Source organism: Vespula vulgaris, chromosome 25, assembly GCF_905475345.1.
Source record: "Vespula vulgaris chromosome 25, iyVesVulg1.1, whole genome shotgun sequence".
In the NCBI taxonomy this organism is placed as follows: Eukaryota; Metazoa; Arthropoda; class Insecta; order Hymenoptera; family Vespidae; genus Vespula; species Vespula vulgaris.
The window spans coordinates 1,683,886-1,701,939 of record NC_066610.1 but is presented as its reverse complement, the minus strand read 5'-3'; the positions used below and the strand labels follow the sequence as shown (position 1 = coordinate 1,701,939).

Genomic DNA, 18,054 nt, shown 5'->3' with positions numbered 1-18,054 from the left:
CGTTATCGAGATGGATACTCAAGCGTCGTATCGAGCGTTATCTCATTTCCATAATTCTTATATATCGATAATCGGATAATATAACCATCATTTTTTACTTTATATATATATATATAAATGTATTTGAAGATTATTTTTATTTAATTCTTTTTTCTTTTTTTATAGGTTATATTAATAATTCTATGAACGCTCGTGTGTTTGTAAAATAAAAGTTTACACACACACACACACACACATATATATATATATGTGCGTAGTATGCGTGGGTAAATAAAACGTTTTATTGTATCATCTCGTAATAAATATATCACGTGACCGGTTTAAAATTACCGCGCGCGACCGACAGACGATATTTAGTTTCCGTTGGTCCTTCCTATATCCCCTCTTCTCTCTTCCATCCCACCATCATCACTATACATCGACTATTTTCACACAGTTTCGTTCAGTAGGCTGCGTCGCCGCGAAGCTTACCGATCGAAGTGGTACTACGTTCGATTAATTCCGTCTTGATTTCCTTCGTTTATCCATCCATCCATCTTTTCTTTTTTTTCTTTTCTCCCCCTTTTTCTTTTTTCTTTCTTTTTCCTTTTCCTTTTCTTCTTTATTTTTTGCCTTTTACGAAACGTAAAATATTTTTACGTTAAAATTACCAGCACAGAAAAATATGATAAATTGTCGAAAAAGTTTGGTTAAGGGACGCCCGTTTGCGAGCTACGTAATAAGTCGAAACCATCACGGTTCGCTGCACTAATTTAATATACGTGAAAGAGTGTGTGTGAGAGAGAGATAGACAGAGTAAGGTTTAATTTGAAAACTTAAATGCGTTGTTACGTATATATATGTTACGGATAGGTATACATATACACAGACACATACAGTTACATATCCGGCGTCAAATACTTACAGGAAATATCTATATTTTATATATATATATATATATACATATACACATATATACATATATGAATGTGTCATCCACTAATGCATTTATGTTTTCCTTTTTCATAACTAGTTTTAATAATAAGTTACGCCAACGTAACACACGTATACATATTTTGAGCATGAATGTGGTAGCCACATTTATGACTAGCTTTTTATTAATGCACTCGGACGACCAAAACCTTGTCCTATTTTTATATATATATATATATATATATATATATATATATATATATATATATATATATATGAGTATATACATATGTGGATACATTTGTAATCACCTGAACTAGAAATATATTTGTTGTCATATCATTCCTAGATAGCTTACATTACACGTGAATTTATTTAATGTTTTATCTTAATTATGTTTTAACGATAATAGTTTAATAAGAATATAATTTCAATAGTTAAATTCATTCTTAACCGTATTGTTATAAAGAGGATAAATTCTACGTTCAAACATAGTGAAACATGATTCAGACTAATATAAATCATTATGTAATAAGTTTGACATTAATGAGATATGTATTTTTAAATGCTAGCAGAATATAGGTGTTATGAGCGGTGCTTTATCCATGTATGATGGTTTGGAGAAAGAAACTACATCAAATAATGCATTGGAAAGCGGTAGCGGTGCTACCAAAAAGTTGGCCAGAGGAATTTCTAGAGCGACAGAAAATGCAGCTATAGTTTCATACGCGCGTTCTCAATTCGCTACATTAGGTTCTTTGGATACGCCTGAATTTACATTTTCATTACCGGACTTGTCCGTATATCCAGGTATTAATATGAATTTTAATATTATGATTATTTAACCGTAATATTATGATTATTAATATTATAATTATTTAATATTACGACGATTATAGTCATCTTTTTATGATTAATTAATTCTAGATTCGTTTCGTCAATTTCTGGAGAAAGATTTGATAGAAGGTGGATGTTTATCTTCGTTAGAAGCCGCAGGAAGATTAAATTGGTGGTGCAGTGGGAAAAATGGAAGCAATAGAGTTCTATGGCCATTAGCAACTTCGGGAGATGGTAATTGTTTGCTTCATGCAGCTTCTCTCGGTATGTGGGGTTTCCACGATCGATTGCTTACATTGAGAGAAACTTTGCATAATACATTGAATAAGGGAGAGTATCGACATGCTCTTTTTAGGTACGTAAAAACATAGATATGTGTATATGGTAATACAAAAATTAATTAAGATATATACTTTATATAGAAGATGGAAATGGCGTCAAATGGGTTTAAATGCTGCCGCTGGTTTATCTTATACAGAAGCCGAATGGATATCGGAATGGCAAACCATAGTAGATATGGCATCACCGATACTAAGGAATCAAACAGCTACTTCTTATCAAAGTCTTGAAGAGGTAAAAACGTTATATTATCTATATACTTGTAATATAATTTCTTTCTTTTTTTTTTTTTTTTTTAATGAGTGATTCATCTACTTCAGGTACATGTATTGGCATTGGCTCATGTTTTAAGGAGACCTATAATAGTAATAGCTGAAACAATGTTAAAAGATGCGGAAGGAGTAGCTTTGGCACCTATACCATTCGGAGGTGTATATCTTCCGTTGGAAGTATCATCTTCTAATTGTCATAGAACTCCCTTATTATTGGCGTATCATTCTGCACACTTCTCACCATTAGTTACTGTTCATGGACATAATGACATTGGTGATGATAGTAACGAAGGAGTTAGTATACCTTTGGTTGATCCTGACACAGGTCAAATATTACCAGTTTTATTTGCTGTAGATCCTGGTCCTGATTGGGATTGGATCGAAGGATCACGTGATTTGTTGCCTTGCGAGCAAAGCACGGTAATAATTTTTTATTGAAATGAATTTCTCTTTTATACTATTGTTGACATGATTTTTTTAAATAGGTTACAAATCGTTCTTTGTTTTTTTTTATATATATAAATATAGATGGAGATATTGATAAGAGATTATTTAGACTGCGAATATGTTAATTTCACATCGGAAGAAATTGATAGGTTGTCCGATACAGATGGTTCCTTGTCAAAAACAGCGAAACAATTGTTAGGTGTTGCGAAACAATTTGGATCGATTGGAAAGTCTATGAGTAAAAAGTTTTGGTTTACAAAGAGACCGAAAAGTCCACCGTCTTCTTCCAGTGGTAATTCTACCGAAGGATTATTATGCATCAAAATGAAAAGTAGACGTCATCAATATGTCGATCAGATGTTACAAAACTACCTCGAATGTGCCCATGCCAGGTAAATTATTATTACTTGATCTGATTTTTGTTTTAAATACAATTTAATATTTCCATTCGTTTAGGTATCTTCAAGATCATCAAATAGACGATACTGGCTGTGAAATGAATTACGGTGCAGGCAAATCAAAATTCTATGCAGCGAGTGATCATGGTAGTCATGCAAGTGTCAGCAAATTATTACCAACGCATCCAAATAAAGACCGTACGCTTTATCTTTCAAGGTACATTAATAGTAATGTATATTAAAATCAATCGTATCAGATTACTAGTAGATTTTTTGGTTATTCTTGAAAAGTACATATCAATTGTCTTTCTCATAGATCAACATTCTATAACGATCATACGTCGCCTGAAAAGGCTGATCGACAGTCATGGAATAGTAATTTGCGGGTATGTCTTTGTAAAATAGAGCGTACATACATACATACATATATATATATATATAGTTAACATTTCATTTAAATATATATCTATATGAAAATAAAAGAAAAAGAAACAAAAAAGAAAAAAAAGAATATGAACCGCTAATATAAAATATGTATTTATATTTTTTAATTTTCTTTTTTTTAGGCTTGCGTAAAGGAGTGTCGCAGTGAACATTGCCAATTTTTTGGCTCACCGGAAAATGAATATTATTGTTCACAATGTTGGGCTAATCGACGTTATCGCTGAACAATTTTTCTTTCCTCTTTTTTTGTTTTCTGTCTATCTTTTTTTTTCTTCTTCCTTGTAACAAAGCATGACAATAATCATGATAAAAACCACCGAATAGCATACACGTAAAAAAATTAAGTTCTTCGTTAATATGGATCATAAATCCAATAATGAAAAGAAAATTAATCTTTCTTCGTCGTCACCCTATATATTTCTCTCTCTCTCTTTCTCTTTCTCTCTTTTTCTTTCTCGCTTTATTTATTTATTAACATTCTCATTGATTCATTAAAATTAAAAATGCATATCATACAATATGTATTTAATAATCAAAGCCGATTCACTGTTCTTTATCGATCAGAGAACGCCTTTCCTACATATAGCCAAAACCAAAAGAAAAAAAGAAAAAAAAAAACACAATACAAAAAAAGCAAAAAAGTGTTTCAAGAGATTATATATTTTTCAAATACTGCTGATATATCATTATATATATATATATATACACACATACACACACACATACATATATGTACATATATGTACATGTGCCTTTTTTGTGTCATTCATTATAAATATAAAATATATACATTTAAAGACTAATAATTAACTAACAATACTCAATGTGAATCAGTACAATGGATATATATATATATATATATATATATATATATATATATATGTTCTATACATATATACTGCAACGACCATACTAACGATTTCATTTACAACGCTCTGTACTTATTAATCTTGCTTTGAACATTTATTTCTTATAATAATAATAATAATAATAATAATAATAATAAAGAAAAATAATTATATAACAATAATAATAATAATAATACGCGTATAATAAAAGATCGATTTCATTCATCATAATTAATTATCGATCAGCCAACGTTGTTCGCATTGTAAAATTGTGTGGAAAATAAAGGAAAAATATTTTTTTACACAACGTGTAATTGTATGGGTGAAGTTTATGGTGTTAAGGATGGTGTAAGATAACACGAAAGAGGGGTAGGAGTTTATGATTAATGATTCGTGAGAGAGAAAATTTTAGTTACAGTTAATTAGTATATACGTCTAATATGAAATTGTATTAGACGTGAAATTTATTGTTATAATGATCATTTAATAATTTATATATATAGGACTTCTATTTTAAATATTAATTTTTAATTGTCAATGTGGATATATGGGTATATATCTTTTTTTTTTTTTTAATTTAAATTTTTAATGATATACAATTATTATTAATTACAGTATTTAATAAAAAAAATATATATATATATATATTATATTATATTATATAATTAGAAAATTGATAATGAAACAAACAAAAATATATATATATATATGCCTGTTTTTATATTTATTGTTATAATATATTAGTTTAATTTTAATATTATTTTTGATCGATATTAGTTTCATATTAAATTAATTAAACAAAATATATAGAAATAATAATAAAAGTAAAATAAAATTTTCGAAAAGAAAAAGAAATTTCATTTTGATATATTAAATTTTGATTAAATTCATTTTTGAATATTTATTTTAATATATAAATATATTTATAATTACTATATTATATAAAAATTAATTGGAAAATTGTGTGTGTGTGTCTGTGTGAATAAAAATAAAATTAGAATTAAAGTTAGTGTTACGTTTTCTTTTTTTTTTTCTTTTTTGTTTAGTATTAATTAACAAATGTATATTATAAATATCTTTTTATTTTTATCACAATAATAATCATAATATAATTACAATATTTATTTCAATTGAAATTGATCGTTTATGTATCTGTGTAAATGAAAAAAAGAATGAAATTAAAATTTCAATATTAAAATAATCAATCAATAATTAATATATTTACATTAATATATACAATATATTCTATCAATTGATAACGTCATAATAAACATAATATTATAATAAAATCAATATACACATATACATACATACAATATCTTTTTATTAATAAACAAACACCATAATAAAAAAATAAAAAAGTAAGAAAAATTATAATAATTATATTAAAAATTTCTTCAAATTAATCTAAACATTTTTTATTATTTTATTTATTATTTATTTATTTATATTAAATTAATTCACCCAATTATTTCTATTTTCTCTCTCTCTCTCTCTCTCTCTCTGATGAATGCCAAAAGCAATTTTACACATATACACACAGATACAAACGTAGAACATTACTAGTAAGAAACTGAGCGTAATTTGTGGTTTGTAATACCGTTCTCGTCGTTTGTAACGTCGTTCGGGACATGTAAGTACGTTAAAACAGAGAAAAGGGGTGGTAAAGAGGAGAAATGGGGGTTGAGAAGCTGAAAGGATAAGGGTGGAGGTATAGTAACCGCATTTTCCACATATAAGAGATGTTTTCCAACCATTTAATGAAATCAACATACACATACACACTTCTATTTAAAGAAAAATATTAGAGTAATTAAATAATTTTATTTTTCAGTATTAATGTATTAAACTAATTAAATAATAATTTTTTTTGTTAGATAAATGAAGGAAAAAAAATGAAGCTATTAAAGATTTGAATAAATTGCATGGAGTTAATGCATTATGCAGTAGGATTAAGGGTTGTTTCGAAAAAGGGGATGCATTCATTTTGCACAGGTCGGTCATAAGGTTACTTTGGCGTAGTAGAGGGTGGGAGAGAGGGGTAAGAAAAGTTTCGTGGGATGGGGGTTGAAGTTACTATACTTTGGGGACTTGTAAGAATGTTTTCGACGAATTCTTTGAAAACATTTTCTCGTTACCTCCCTTTTCTGGCGCATGGATTTGAAATTTTTATGATGAAACTTAAAAAAAAAAGAAGATAAAAGAAAAAGAAGAAAAAAAAAAATAGGAAAAAAGAATCTAGGGCCGTCTTGGGAGTAATTCGAAAGAAATTGGACATTCGTTTTCATTTTTTTTTTCTCTTCTTTTATCTTATTTTATTTTTTTTTTTTCCTACATTTTATTAGGACCCAACGATAGAAATTACGAGTTCAAAAATTATAAAAAAAGGTTTGAAAGAAAGGATTATTATTTAAAGTTTGTCACGATTGAAATTAATTTTACATATTTCATTATTTAATTTGAAAGTTAGAAAAAAGACTATTATTATTGTTAATTTTAATTTTGAATTACTTCATTTGGGAAAAGAAATAAATAAAGTATTATTATTTTTAATTGAAATTATTATTATTATTATTATTTACTTTTCTTTTTTTTTTTTAAACGGAAATATTACTATCATTGATTTAGATTATTTAATTAAAAAAATAAAAAAGATTATCATTTGTAATATAAATTATTATAAGTTTTTGTTTATTTTATCTCTCTCTCTCTCTCTCTCTCTCTCTCTTTTATCTATTTCTCTGTTACATTTTTTATTTTTTGTTTTTCTTTTTTCCTTTCTTTTTCTTTTTTTATACGTCAACTTCGTTACCGGAGAAAAGTAAATTCCGAGGAAAAAGAGGGTCGTATTCTGTTATAAGGGTGAAGAGATAGTAACACAGGGGGTAAAATGGGAGCAACGTTGGGGAAGCAAACAGGGAGAGGACTGAGGTGCCGGCCAAACAAAGATAAAGGTGTACCAAAGGGCAAAAAAGAATTGCTAAGAAAGAAAAAAAAAAAAAAGAAAATAAAAGAAGAATTTCCCTTATTATTTCTTTTTTTTTCTCCCTCGATAAACTTACACAATTACACAGGTAAGAGTTTTCTTTTTTTTCTAATATATTCCATAAGAAAATAATTTTTTTGGAATATATTAAAAAAGGGATGGGGTTGGATATTTATGTTTAGCGAAAACGATGATTCAAAACGTTGGACTGAACGCTTATTTTTTTGGGGATGAAGTGGGGGTGGATGGGTTGCGAAATTTTTTATATTTTTATCTTGATTTTATTCTATTATTTTCTTTTTATAAATATAAATTTTGTAATATGTACAATAAAATATTTAACATTATTATTATTATTACACACACACACACACACACACACATATATATATATATATATATATGATTTTTAATAATTAATTTACTTTAGTTCTCCGTAAAAAAGATGATCAAGAATATTTAGTAAATTATTAAAAAAAATAATTCATTATTATTATTATAATTATTATAAATCAATTTAATCAGAAATAACGAGTTAGTTTCTCTGAAACAACCCTTACCTATCTACAAAAATCCAATTAAAAAATAAAAATTCTAATTTCCAATAAGCCTCCCTTAAAATTTATACATTACGATCTTACTTACTTTACGAATTTATTTTTTACAAACATATAATTATTTCATAAAAAAAATATTCTCCACGAATAGTTTTTAGTATAGATCTAAAAAAAAAAAGGAAAGAAAAAAGGACAAAGAGAAAAAACGAACCGCGACAATTTTCGTTCAAATTGGTCGATGAGAGGGAAAGAAGATAGGGTAGGGATGATAGAAGAGGGGGTGGAAAATGAAAATTGATAGGAAAACACTACCACCGGAACTTTTCTCACCTTTCTTTGATTCTCGACCATTACTGATATTGCCTAGACAGTAACGGTAAAAAATTGCATGATCTTTAGGAAGACCCACCCCCGTTTCAACCCTCACCCTTTGTCTCTCTCTCTCTCTCTCTCTTTTTTATATTTTTTTCTTTTTTTATTTTTTTTTATTTTACACCGGTCGATTCCCTCTGCTGAGAAGAGAAGAAGAAGTGGTAGATACGAGTTTAGGAAGGACGGAGGGGTGGGGGTGAGAGAGTGAAACGAGGGTTGAATGGCCGTTCGCTAAATTATCGGGTAGAAAGAGGGAAATCGGCTGCAATCCTTGAGCGGCCAGCCGCAAATACCGAATATGTGTGTGTATGTGTGTATACATATATATATATATATATATATATATATTATATACACACACATTGAGAATTTTACTCGCACATGTATACACATATAGGGTGATCAAAAATTTCATAGGTGAAGATGAAAATGGGATTGGAAGGGAGATAGATATCGAAAACGCGAAGTAGTTCTCAGGTGGTTAGAAAAAATAGAATTATTTCACCCTCTGATATCGTTTTAATCATTTTTTTTTTCTTTTCTCGATCAGACGATAAAATGTAAATATTACTGAACTATGTCACGAATTATCGATCAATTAATTAGTCGATATTATATTTTGCTTCTTTTTTTTTTTTTTTTTTTTTTATAAAGTTTCGTAAGGTAGTAATTAATTTTTAATATCGTTTAAGTACTTTTGATTTTTCCCCCACCCAAGAAATGTTTGTTCACCCTATATATATATATATATATATATGTATATGTGTATCTCTCTTTACCTATTCATCTTCCCTTTTCTCTCTATCCCTCGACTGCGCACGTTCACCCCTCACTAACCACCCCTACGTCTCCACCACCCCTACCTTTTCGTTCTCAGTTAACTCACCCTCTCGTTCTCTCGTCGATCTGCTCATCGGAAATCATTGCCACGCCGCCATTGTCAGCCGTCGAGGCACATTAGATTGGCTTCGACCCAATACTATCACCGATTTCCCAATTCATCCCTTGTAGAATCGCATTATTCGGATTATTCGATAGCCGTCGCGCGTCGCTTGGCAAGATCGAAAGGAGGACTTTACGAACGTGGGGTTGTCCGAGATTTTCGTAAAAAAAGCTCTCGTTAGACTTTTACCATCCTATTTCTATGTTAAATATATATATATATATATATAAATGTATATGTGTGTATGGATATATGTATTTGTATATGTATAGTATTCTTTGATAAAAAATACGCAAGATAAAGAATGATAATTAATAATAATTAATAATAAATAATGACATATTGATATATAATATATTATATATATAATATAATAATAATTTTTTGATGGAGTGACTCTCTCTCTCTCTCTCTCTTTTTCTTTGTGTCTCTTACATTTATAATATGATCCATAGATCCACAGATGTGTATGTGAATGAGATTTATCATTGGATCATTTAGGGAATAAATAAGAGTACGATTAATCATCAAGGATACAATCGTTATTATTTCAGGATACAAATCAATTTTGATTACTTTATTAATTAATTAATTATTCTATGAAATAAAAAATTGTCTTTCCGTTAATTAATTCTCTTGATCGTTCAAATATATAACGAACAAAAATTCATATATTACGATTTTATTTATATAATTATTTTTTTGATATCTATAATTAAATTTTTTCTTTTTCTTTTCGTTACATTTTAAATTGAACAAATAAACACAATTATATGAATTTCTTGCAATTATTAAATCATATATATATATAAAGAAATTTATACAAAAATGTCGTATTAAACAAATCAATCGTCAAGCAATGATCCACGATCCAAATAGATCCTTTCTCTTATCTCTTCTTCTTTTTTTTTTCTTTTTCGTTAAATCTAAATCATTGTTCAGATAGATCAAACCGAGAGAGAATCTCACCGAACAGATTTTTCATCCCTCGTACCTCCCCCACCGATAAGAGGGGATGATGAAAGCTAGAGTAACCATAGATGGATAATAAGGGATGAAAAATGGACGAGTTGTGGATGAGCAGTAGGATGGTGATTGAGATGAGGTGAAGAGTTGGATTGGTGGATAGGGATGGGGGTGGAATAAGGGTGGAATAGGGGGTGGGAGTCGGAGTAGAACATTTGATACCGTTTTCCTTCCAAACGCGAATGAAATTTTAATATTTTATTAGCTAACATTTCTAGGAATTCTACACGCCATGTTCCTGTCTTCTTCCCTCCCTCCCCCACCCCTCCTCCTTCACCCTTCCCTCCCCCTTGCCACCCATCCTCTTCCACACTTTTTTCTTCTTTTCAAGGCCGTCAGAGTTTTTTTCGAGGAAGGATGGGATAGTTGTTTGAAGGAGAAGAAGAGGGATATTAAATATCTTCGGGGGATGAATGGTGAGGATGGTTAGAGGGTGGTTAGGGGTTAGGAAGGGGAGAAGGAGATAGATAGTGAAAAAATTCGTTGGGATGTCTGCGGAAACGTATTTGAATCTTTTAACAGTGCCTAGAGGCTTCGAAAGCATTGACCAACTGGTATGCAGAAAAAAGGAAGTAGATAGAGGGATGGAGGGTAGAAGAGAGAGAGAGAGAGAGAGAGAGAGAGAGAGAGATAGATAAAGAAATGAGGATAGTGATAATAAATATTTTATAACAAGTATTCTCAATATTTTATCTTCGCGTAACACGCTATATGTCTTTACTTACGTAAATGATGTAACTCAGTTGTATACACTTGTAGAGATTGATAAAATTGTATTTATTTATCGTATCTCTGATAAAATGTATGTATAAAAAAATAAGAGAGAGACAGAAATATTTTTTATTTATAATTTATTGTATATAAGTGTATATATGTTTGGAAAGTAAGTTGACGATAACATGAACATATAAACATGTTCTTCATAAATATGTACACATGAACATGTTTTTCACGAAGATGAATATGAACAGACGAATATGAACATGTGAAGTTGAATATATGAACAGGAATGTATGAACATGAACGTAGAAATGAATATACGAAGATATGTATATGTATGTGTATAAATAAGAGAAAATAAAATGTGTTGGAGGGGGTTGCATTCGCCGTAGACTTGAAGAAGAGAGTATAGGACGAAGGGTTGATTCGCTTCCGGTAGAAAACTGGTGGCACGAAGGGTAGTGCGTTGTTACGTCATGTGTGAAATTACTATCACCCACCCTTAATACTCTCACCCCATTCTGTCTCACGTGCGCGCATCTCTAAAGTACGTCCGTCTGTCTGTCTCTTTCTCTCTTTCTTTTTTTTTTTTTTTGCTATACGAGAGAAAAAAGAGAGAGAGAGAGAGAGAGAGGTTTCAGTGATTTCGAAAACATCCCTTAATGTTTAACAAAATATCTTTTCCCAGTTGTTCTCATGCGAACGATGTTATAATTAAAAATTTCTATTTTAATTAGGTATCGAATGAAATGAAATTAATAAAAAAAAAGAAGATTAAAAAAGAAGAAGGAGAGAAATATTTATACGTTTTATTATATTGTTAATTATTATTTGACAAAATGTTTTGAGGGATTAATATTGAATTTAGAATTATTTTTAATGCGTTGTTATTTTTAATAATTCTTTTTTTCTCTTTTTCGATTAATTTTTTATAACGTTAAGAAGAGAATAATAATTTTCAATACTTATTGGAAATAAATGATTTTCCTTGATGAATTTTGATATTAACAAAAAACAAAAGTAATTCCCGATAGATTCTTTCAAATATTAATTTTATACATTTGTAATAATAATTAAAAACAAACATTTCCTTATATATACAATTATTTTCAAATAATTTCCAATTAGTTTCAATATTTAAAAAAAAGAAAGAGATAGAAAAGAGGAAAGAAAAAGGGACAATAATTTTTGAAATATATCCTTTTAAATATTACTTTGTTATATAATATTTTATAATTAAAAAAAAAAACAAAAAATTGACATCACTGTATAAATTATTAAAAAAAAATATATATATATAAATATAGATATGCGCGATGAAAACAGACAGAAGTGGGGGTTGAAAAAGAAGTTGGAGAGGGGATGATCGTACGTTTCTGTTCAAGAACGGTCAGCGTACGAACGAGATTAATAAATATTAGAGAGGCGTGGGTAGCTCGAGGGAATGCACATGATTTAAAGAGGCGCATGCTGGTGAGCGTTTAATAAATAAGCTCATGTGCTCTCGTTGACCGGACTACTCTCTCTCTCTCTCTCTCCCATTCTCTCTTTTACCCTCACCCCTATCTTTCACTCTCTTTCTCTGTCTGTCTCATCCAGTACGCAAAATTACTCTCATGGAAATTGTACTTCCCTAAAAAACTTTCTCCCTTTTGTTTGCCTTCCATTTTTTTCCTTCATGCTTTTTCTTTTATTTATTTAACTTTGTTTTATTTTATTTCTTTTCTTCCCTTCTTTTTTTAAATTTCTCTCTCTCTTTCTTTTTTTTTTTTTGCCTTTTGTTCATCTTTTTCTTTTACTTCGCCCCCTTTACTTCGCATTAGAAAATTCTCCCCGACGAAAAAAATCGCGCACCACTTTCTCGCATGAGTTATTTCTCCTGTTAAAAAGAAAACAAAATTTTATTCCGATTCTTGGAACTTAAATTTTGCAAATTTCGCTTTTCGAAAGCTCGACTTTACGACGGATGAAAAAAAAAAAATTATTTTTTCGGTATGCTCACGAACTAAAAAATATTATTATCATTCCCCTCCCCTTTTCAACCCTTCTCGCAAATTACGTAAATTACGTCGAATCTTTTTCGTTATATGTTTCTCAGCGAAAAAGAAAGAGAGAGAGAGAGAGAGAGAGAGAGAGAGAGAGAGAGAGAGAGAGAGAGAGAAAATAAAAATAAAAAAGAAAAGAAAAAAAAAAAGAAAAGAAAATGGCTGCGTTGTAAAAACTACAGTAGAAAATCGCATCTACGTAATTCTTACGTAGAGACAATCGGTTAAAATGGAATTAAACGTGAAGAGAAGCGGACGAAAGCGTAAAATCGAGGACAAAAAAGTTTTCAGGGTTGGACGAGAAGTGGGGTTGAATGGGGTGGGTTGAGTTGGTCGTTTCTGGTCTTGGTGGTTCGTCGGTTTTGGTACGTTAGAGAAAATTATACCAGGATACATTATAAGAACCCTCTCCTTTTTAATGATCTCCCAGTTTTTTGTAATTAGCCAGCACTTTTCCACGAACCACGCGCAGTACTTCTGTCCTTCTGTCTCGCTTATATTTATTTATTTATTTTCTCGGTGACCACCGTACTCCATACTACCCATCCTTGCTTTCTCCAGCGTTTGTAACGTTTTTAACAAAAAAGAAAAGAAAAGAACAAACAGTGCAGGGTTCCGGAGATCGTATAGCCATACCTGAACGAATTAGCGGAAGTTTAACGAGAGTACGTATAAACTCCTCTTAGAAAATTTTTAATGACTTTGATCTGTCGAGAGAAACTTTCTTTCGTCTTTTTTTTTTCTTCTTTTACTTTTAATTAAATAACTACGTATCGCGGACAAAGTTCGCCCGATCGAATCGGCCATTTTGATCGCCATTTTCACCGCCATCTTTTCTTTTTTTTTAAATAGGATCCATTCCTTTTTTAGTAGCCATTTTTTTTTTCATTTCGAGTAACCATTTCTTTTTCTTTTCTTCCTTGCAATAACAAACTTTTCTCTTTTTTTTTTCTTTTTTAGAGAAACAACTTTTTATATCGTTCGAGTACATAATCGAAAGAAGATAGGAAATACATCGATTTTAATAAAAGGTCGAGCCTCCTCATAGTATCGATCTTGCCAACGCTTCGTCGTTGGGACTCTCACACGCTCTACGACCCTACGATTCACTTTTATACCTCTAACATATGTTCTCTCCCCTCTTGAAGAGCACGTGCACACATACGAACACTTTACATGCACACGTACACGTAAACCATACATAAAATACGACACATACGTACATTCGCACACAGAGTATTCACGCACAGTTCTCGTTACGCTTCCTGAACCTATTGTCTATAATAATCATCGGCGAACGCTTTCGATTATCCGGAAGAACGCGCGCGCGCGCACGCCCTTTAGGAGTACCAGACACCCAACTTTCCAATTTTCTGATCGCTTGCCTCCTTGACGGCTGTATAATAAAAGGAAAAAAAGAAAAAAAAGAAAAGTGCCAATCGATTCTCTTCTTTCTTTTTTTTCTTCTTTCTTTCACTATTTTTTTTTTTTATTTCATCCGTTTATCCCAATTCCTCGGAATGGAATAAAAGAACATTAATTCGTTCGAATGATTTTTAGGTTAGGTCAACTCAATAAGGAACTTTATCGAGCTTTATAGATAAAACTTTTTCGCGTCGATTATGATTGATTCGTTGAAGGGTTTTAAAATTCAATCGATACATTTGTTTTTTTTTTTTCGTTATTAATCAAATGTTAATCGATTAGGGATCTTTTTCTTAACGATATTAATAATAATAAATACAAAAATAGATCCTATATTTTCTTACAAAATTGTACACATCTATATCATTATGTAAGAAAGGAAAAAAGAATAGTACGGGACTGCGGAGATAATTTTGCTGTACCTGAGCGAATTAGTTCAAATAATTGGTACCTATAATCCTTTCTTAAAAAACTCGTTAAATTTTATGAAAAAAAAAAAAAAAAAAAAAAAAAAATTAGCATAGGGTATTAAAAAACGTAACGACGTACCTGAGAGCGTACGAAATACTGGAAATAACGTGCAATCGTTGTACGTATAACCGTTTTGTCGAAAATGTTGTACGATCTTTAAAAAAAAAGAAGAAAAAAGAAAAGGAAAAATAGAAAGAAAAACGAAAAAGAAAAAGAAAGAAAATAAACGGCGAAGGAATACTGAAAAATATAACGACGTACGTATCAATGAGATTCCACGAGCGACGTGTAAATATTCATGTTTATAATCACCTTTAAACGAAGAAGAAAAATGTTTGTTGTTTGATGAAAAAGTAAAAAAAAAAAAAAAAGAAATGAAATAAGTGGGGTATGGAAAAGTATAAGGACGTACCTGATCGAAGTAGTGGGGAGTAACGAGTACACGCGATTCGACCAATAACGTGTTAGCGTAAGGAGTGGGAGAGAGAGTAAGTGAGATGGTACAGTGGTAAAGTGGGAGTGTAACGAAGGAAGTTGGCGTTGTCGCCTGGCAGCGCCGCAACGCATTCGAAGCGAACTAGACGTGTGACACGACGCGCGTCGCGTTCGAGAGAATATCCGCAAGAGGCTTTTCTAACCTCGGTACTGGCGCTTAAGCGCGCTCCCGTCGTCGTTTCGTGTGACGTGTTGTGGTGGGTGCTATCGGAATATAATAATCGTACTTTTATTATTTTTTTTTTAATCGTATCTCTCACTTTCTCTCTTTATATATATATATATATATATATCTTTCTGTATATCTCACTCTCTCTTTCTTCGATCGTCCTTTTTCTTTTACGATTTTGTTTTGTTTTGTTTTTTTATATACATATATGGAAGACGTTGATGCTGTTTTGTTTTCTTCAGTTGTAATTATTAGTCATATTAGTGAATGTAAAGTAATTAAAAAGCGATATCTATATATATGTATTTATATGTAGAAACAAGTTGTTGAGAGAGTGACAGAGAGAGAGAGAGAGAGAGAGAGAGAGAGAGAGAGAGAGAGAGAGAGAGAGAGTGAGAAAGAGACAGGATTATCTTTGTTTTCTTCTTCTTCTTCGTATTCGTCATATTGGAAATTACTGTGAGAAGATAGACCAGCTAAAGGATCATCGATTTTACGACTGGTAAGTACTTGAACGATTTCTTTTATTTGTATAACACATACACGAAATGATCACATTCGTATGTATATTAAATCTCGATCGATCGATGATATATCTTTGCTCTTGATACATATTTCATTCGACAAACATTCAGACCAATTCAAATCTAATAGAAACTCGGCCCGCCCATTTCAGCGCTGACCAATCGAACGCCGTTATTTGTCAGTTAAAGAGAACTTCGAATATTTGAATGTCCTTACGCGTTTATTTTTTTTCTCCTTGTTCGTTTTTTTTTCTTCTTTTCTTTTTTATCTCGTTACGAATCTTATCGATCGACAGGGATAATGGAAGGGGAAAGAAATTCGGAAATTACGTTTTTCAAGGTCGTTGATTATATATATTGTATTTCTTCTTTCTTTTTTTCACGAAAAAAATAATTATAAATGTTAAATATTACGTGAGGATAAATGTTATAGGTTAAATGAATTGCGAGTGAATGTGACGTGTGTGTGTATGTGTGTGTGTATGAGTAAACGTAGAAAGATTTTCTTTAGACCTAGTTAGATTATATAGATCGATATGTTGAAATAACTGCAGTCGTTCCAGTTCGATTCATAGTGAAGTAAATTGTAATAAATAAAATGTCGACTATGACGACGATGACGACGACGACGACGACGACGATGATGAGGACGAGGACGAGGACGAGGACGAGGACGAGGACGATCCGACAATCGATTTAGTTCGTCTAATACATATTTAAAGATCATGTAGGTGGTAAGATACACACACACATGTATATATACGTATATGTACGTACGTACTTATGTATGGTATATGTATGTATATATGTATGTATGTATAAATATGTATGTTATAATAATACGTATATAATTTTATGTATGATGTATGATGTCTGTGTGAAGATGTATATATATATATGTATGTCTTTGTATATGTATTATATATGTATATATATATATATATGTATTTGTATATATGTCTGTCTCTCTCTTTTTGCTATTCTTTCTCCTTGTATTATTTCGTTTCTATTACGAATAATCATGATTTTTAAAAATTATGACGTATCATTCTACGTTAGCACATTAATCATCGAATTAAACGAGTTACAAGTACGTTAATGTAATTTTGAGGTTACATATCATTCTTTTTTTGGTTAGATTGGACCGTGCAAATGGAAAGTAGAGAAATAATATTTGAGATTTATTAACAATGAGATCATTATTATTTGATAAATGAATTATAGTATATATTTATTTATTATATATTTAATATATATATACATTCTTGTTTGTATTATGAAAAATGATGAAAAATTGAGAACATATATTAGAAAATTTTACAATATTCTTTTAGAAAACGACATCGGCGCGATCTGTTGGCCAAAATTAGAAAAAGAAAGATAAACGAGGGATATCACAGTGAAAGAGAGAAAAAGAAAGAAAGAGAGACAGAGAAAAACGAAACAAAACAGCAACCCTTTCTTTTTTGGTCCTCGTTCGACCAACGTTCCCTCTTTTTCACGTTTTACCCTCTTCTCTTTTCATCTTACGGTAGCTTTCATTCTCTGGACGCGTCGAACGTGTGTCTCTTACATAAACTACCCTATCTCTCTCTTTCTTTCTTTGTACTCATTCACTCACTCTTAAGGTGCATTATTTTTTATCCTCTTGTCTTTTATTTTAGAGAGAGAGAAAGAAAGAAACAGAAAAAGAAAGAGAGAGAGAGAGAGAGAGAGAGAGAGAGAGAGAGAGAGAGAGAGGGTAGATACCACACACACATACACACACACTTTATATATATATATTTATATTCTATATATACAAACACATATATGTATATATAT

At 30.6% G+C, this 18,054-nt stretch overlaps 2 protein-coding genes across 11 annotated transcripts in view; both read left to right on the top strand.

Moving 5' to 3' along the window:
• Positions 1-430: 430 nt before the first annotated feature.
• On the top strand, positions 431-11,500 carry LOC127072349 (OTU domain-containing protein 7B-like). Of its 3 annotated transcripts, none has more exons than XM_051012725.1 (9): positions 431-795; positions 1,488-1,722; positions 1,840-2,104; positions 2,172-2,322; positions 2,409-2,780; positions 2,889-3,199; positions 3,264-3,422; positions 3,522-3,591; positions 3,772-11,500. In XM_051012725.1, the coding sequence occupies exons 2-9, from the start codon at positions 1,500-1,502 to the stop codon at positions 3,871-3,873; spliced, it is 1,653 nt and encodes a 550-aa protein (XP_050868682.1). In that variant the 5' UTR covers positions 431-795; positions 1,488-1,499; the 3' UTR covers positions 3,874-11,500. The 3 variants fall into 3 exon arrangements, with proteins under 3 accessions (XP_050868682.1, XP_050868683.1, XP_050868684.1); XM_051012726.1 differs by having other exon boundaries at positions 1,485-1,722; XM_051012727.1 differs by lacking the exon at positions 3,522-3,591 and having other exon boundaries at positions 3,264-3,360.
• A 4,069-nt stretch (positions 11,501-15,569) lies between these two features.
• Positions 15,570-18,054, top strand: part of LOC127072341 (protein Fe65 homolog) — a 141,108-nt gene continuing 138,623 nt past the window's right edge. For 2 of the 8 annotated variants that reach the window (XM_051012703.1, XM_051012700.1), the window contains exons 1-2: positions 15,570-15,734; positions 16,174-16,208. The gene's annotated coding sequence lies outside the window, so the exon portion shown is untranslated. The other 6 variants (XM_051012707.1, XM_051012706.1, XR_007785348.1 and 3 more) reach the window with 4 other exon arrangements.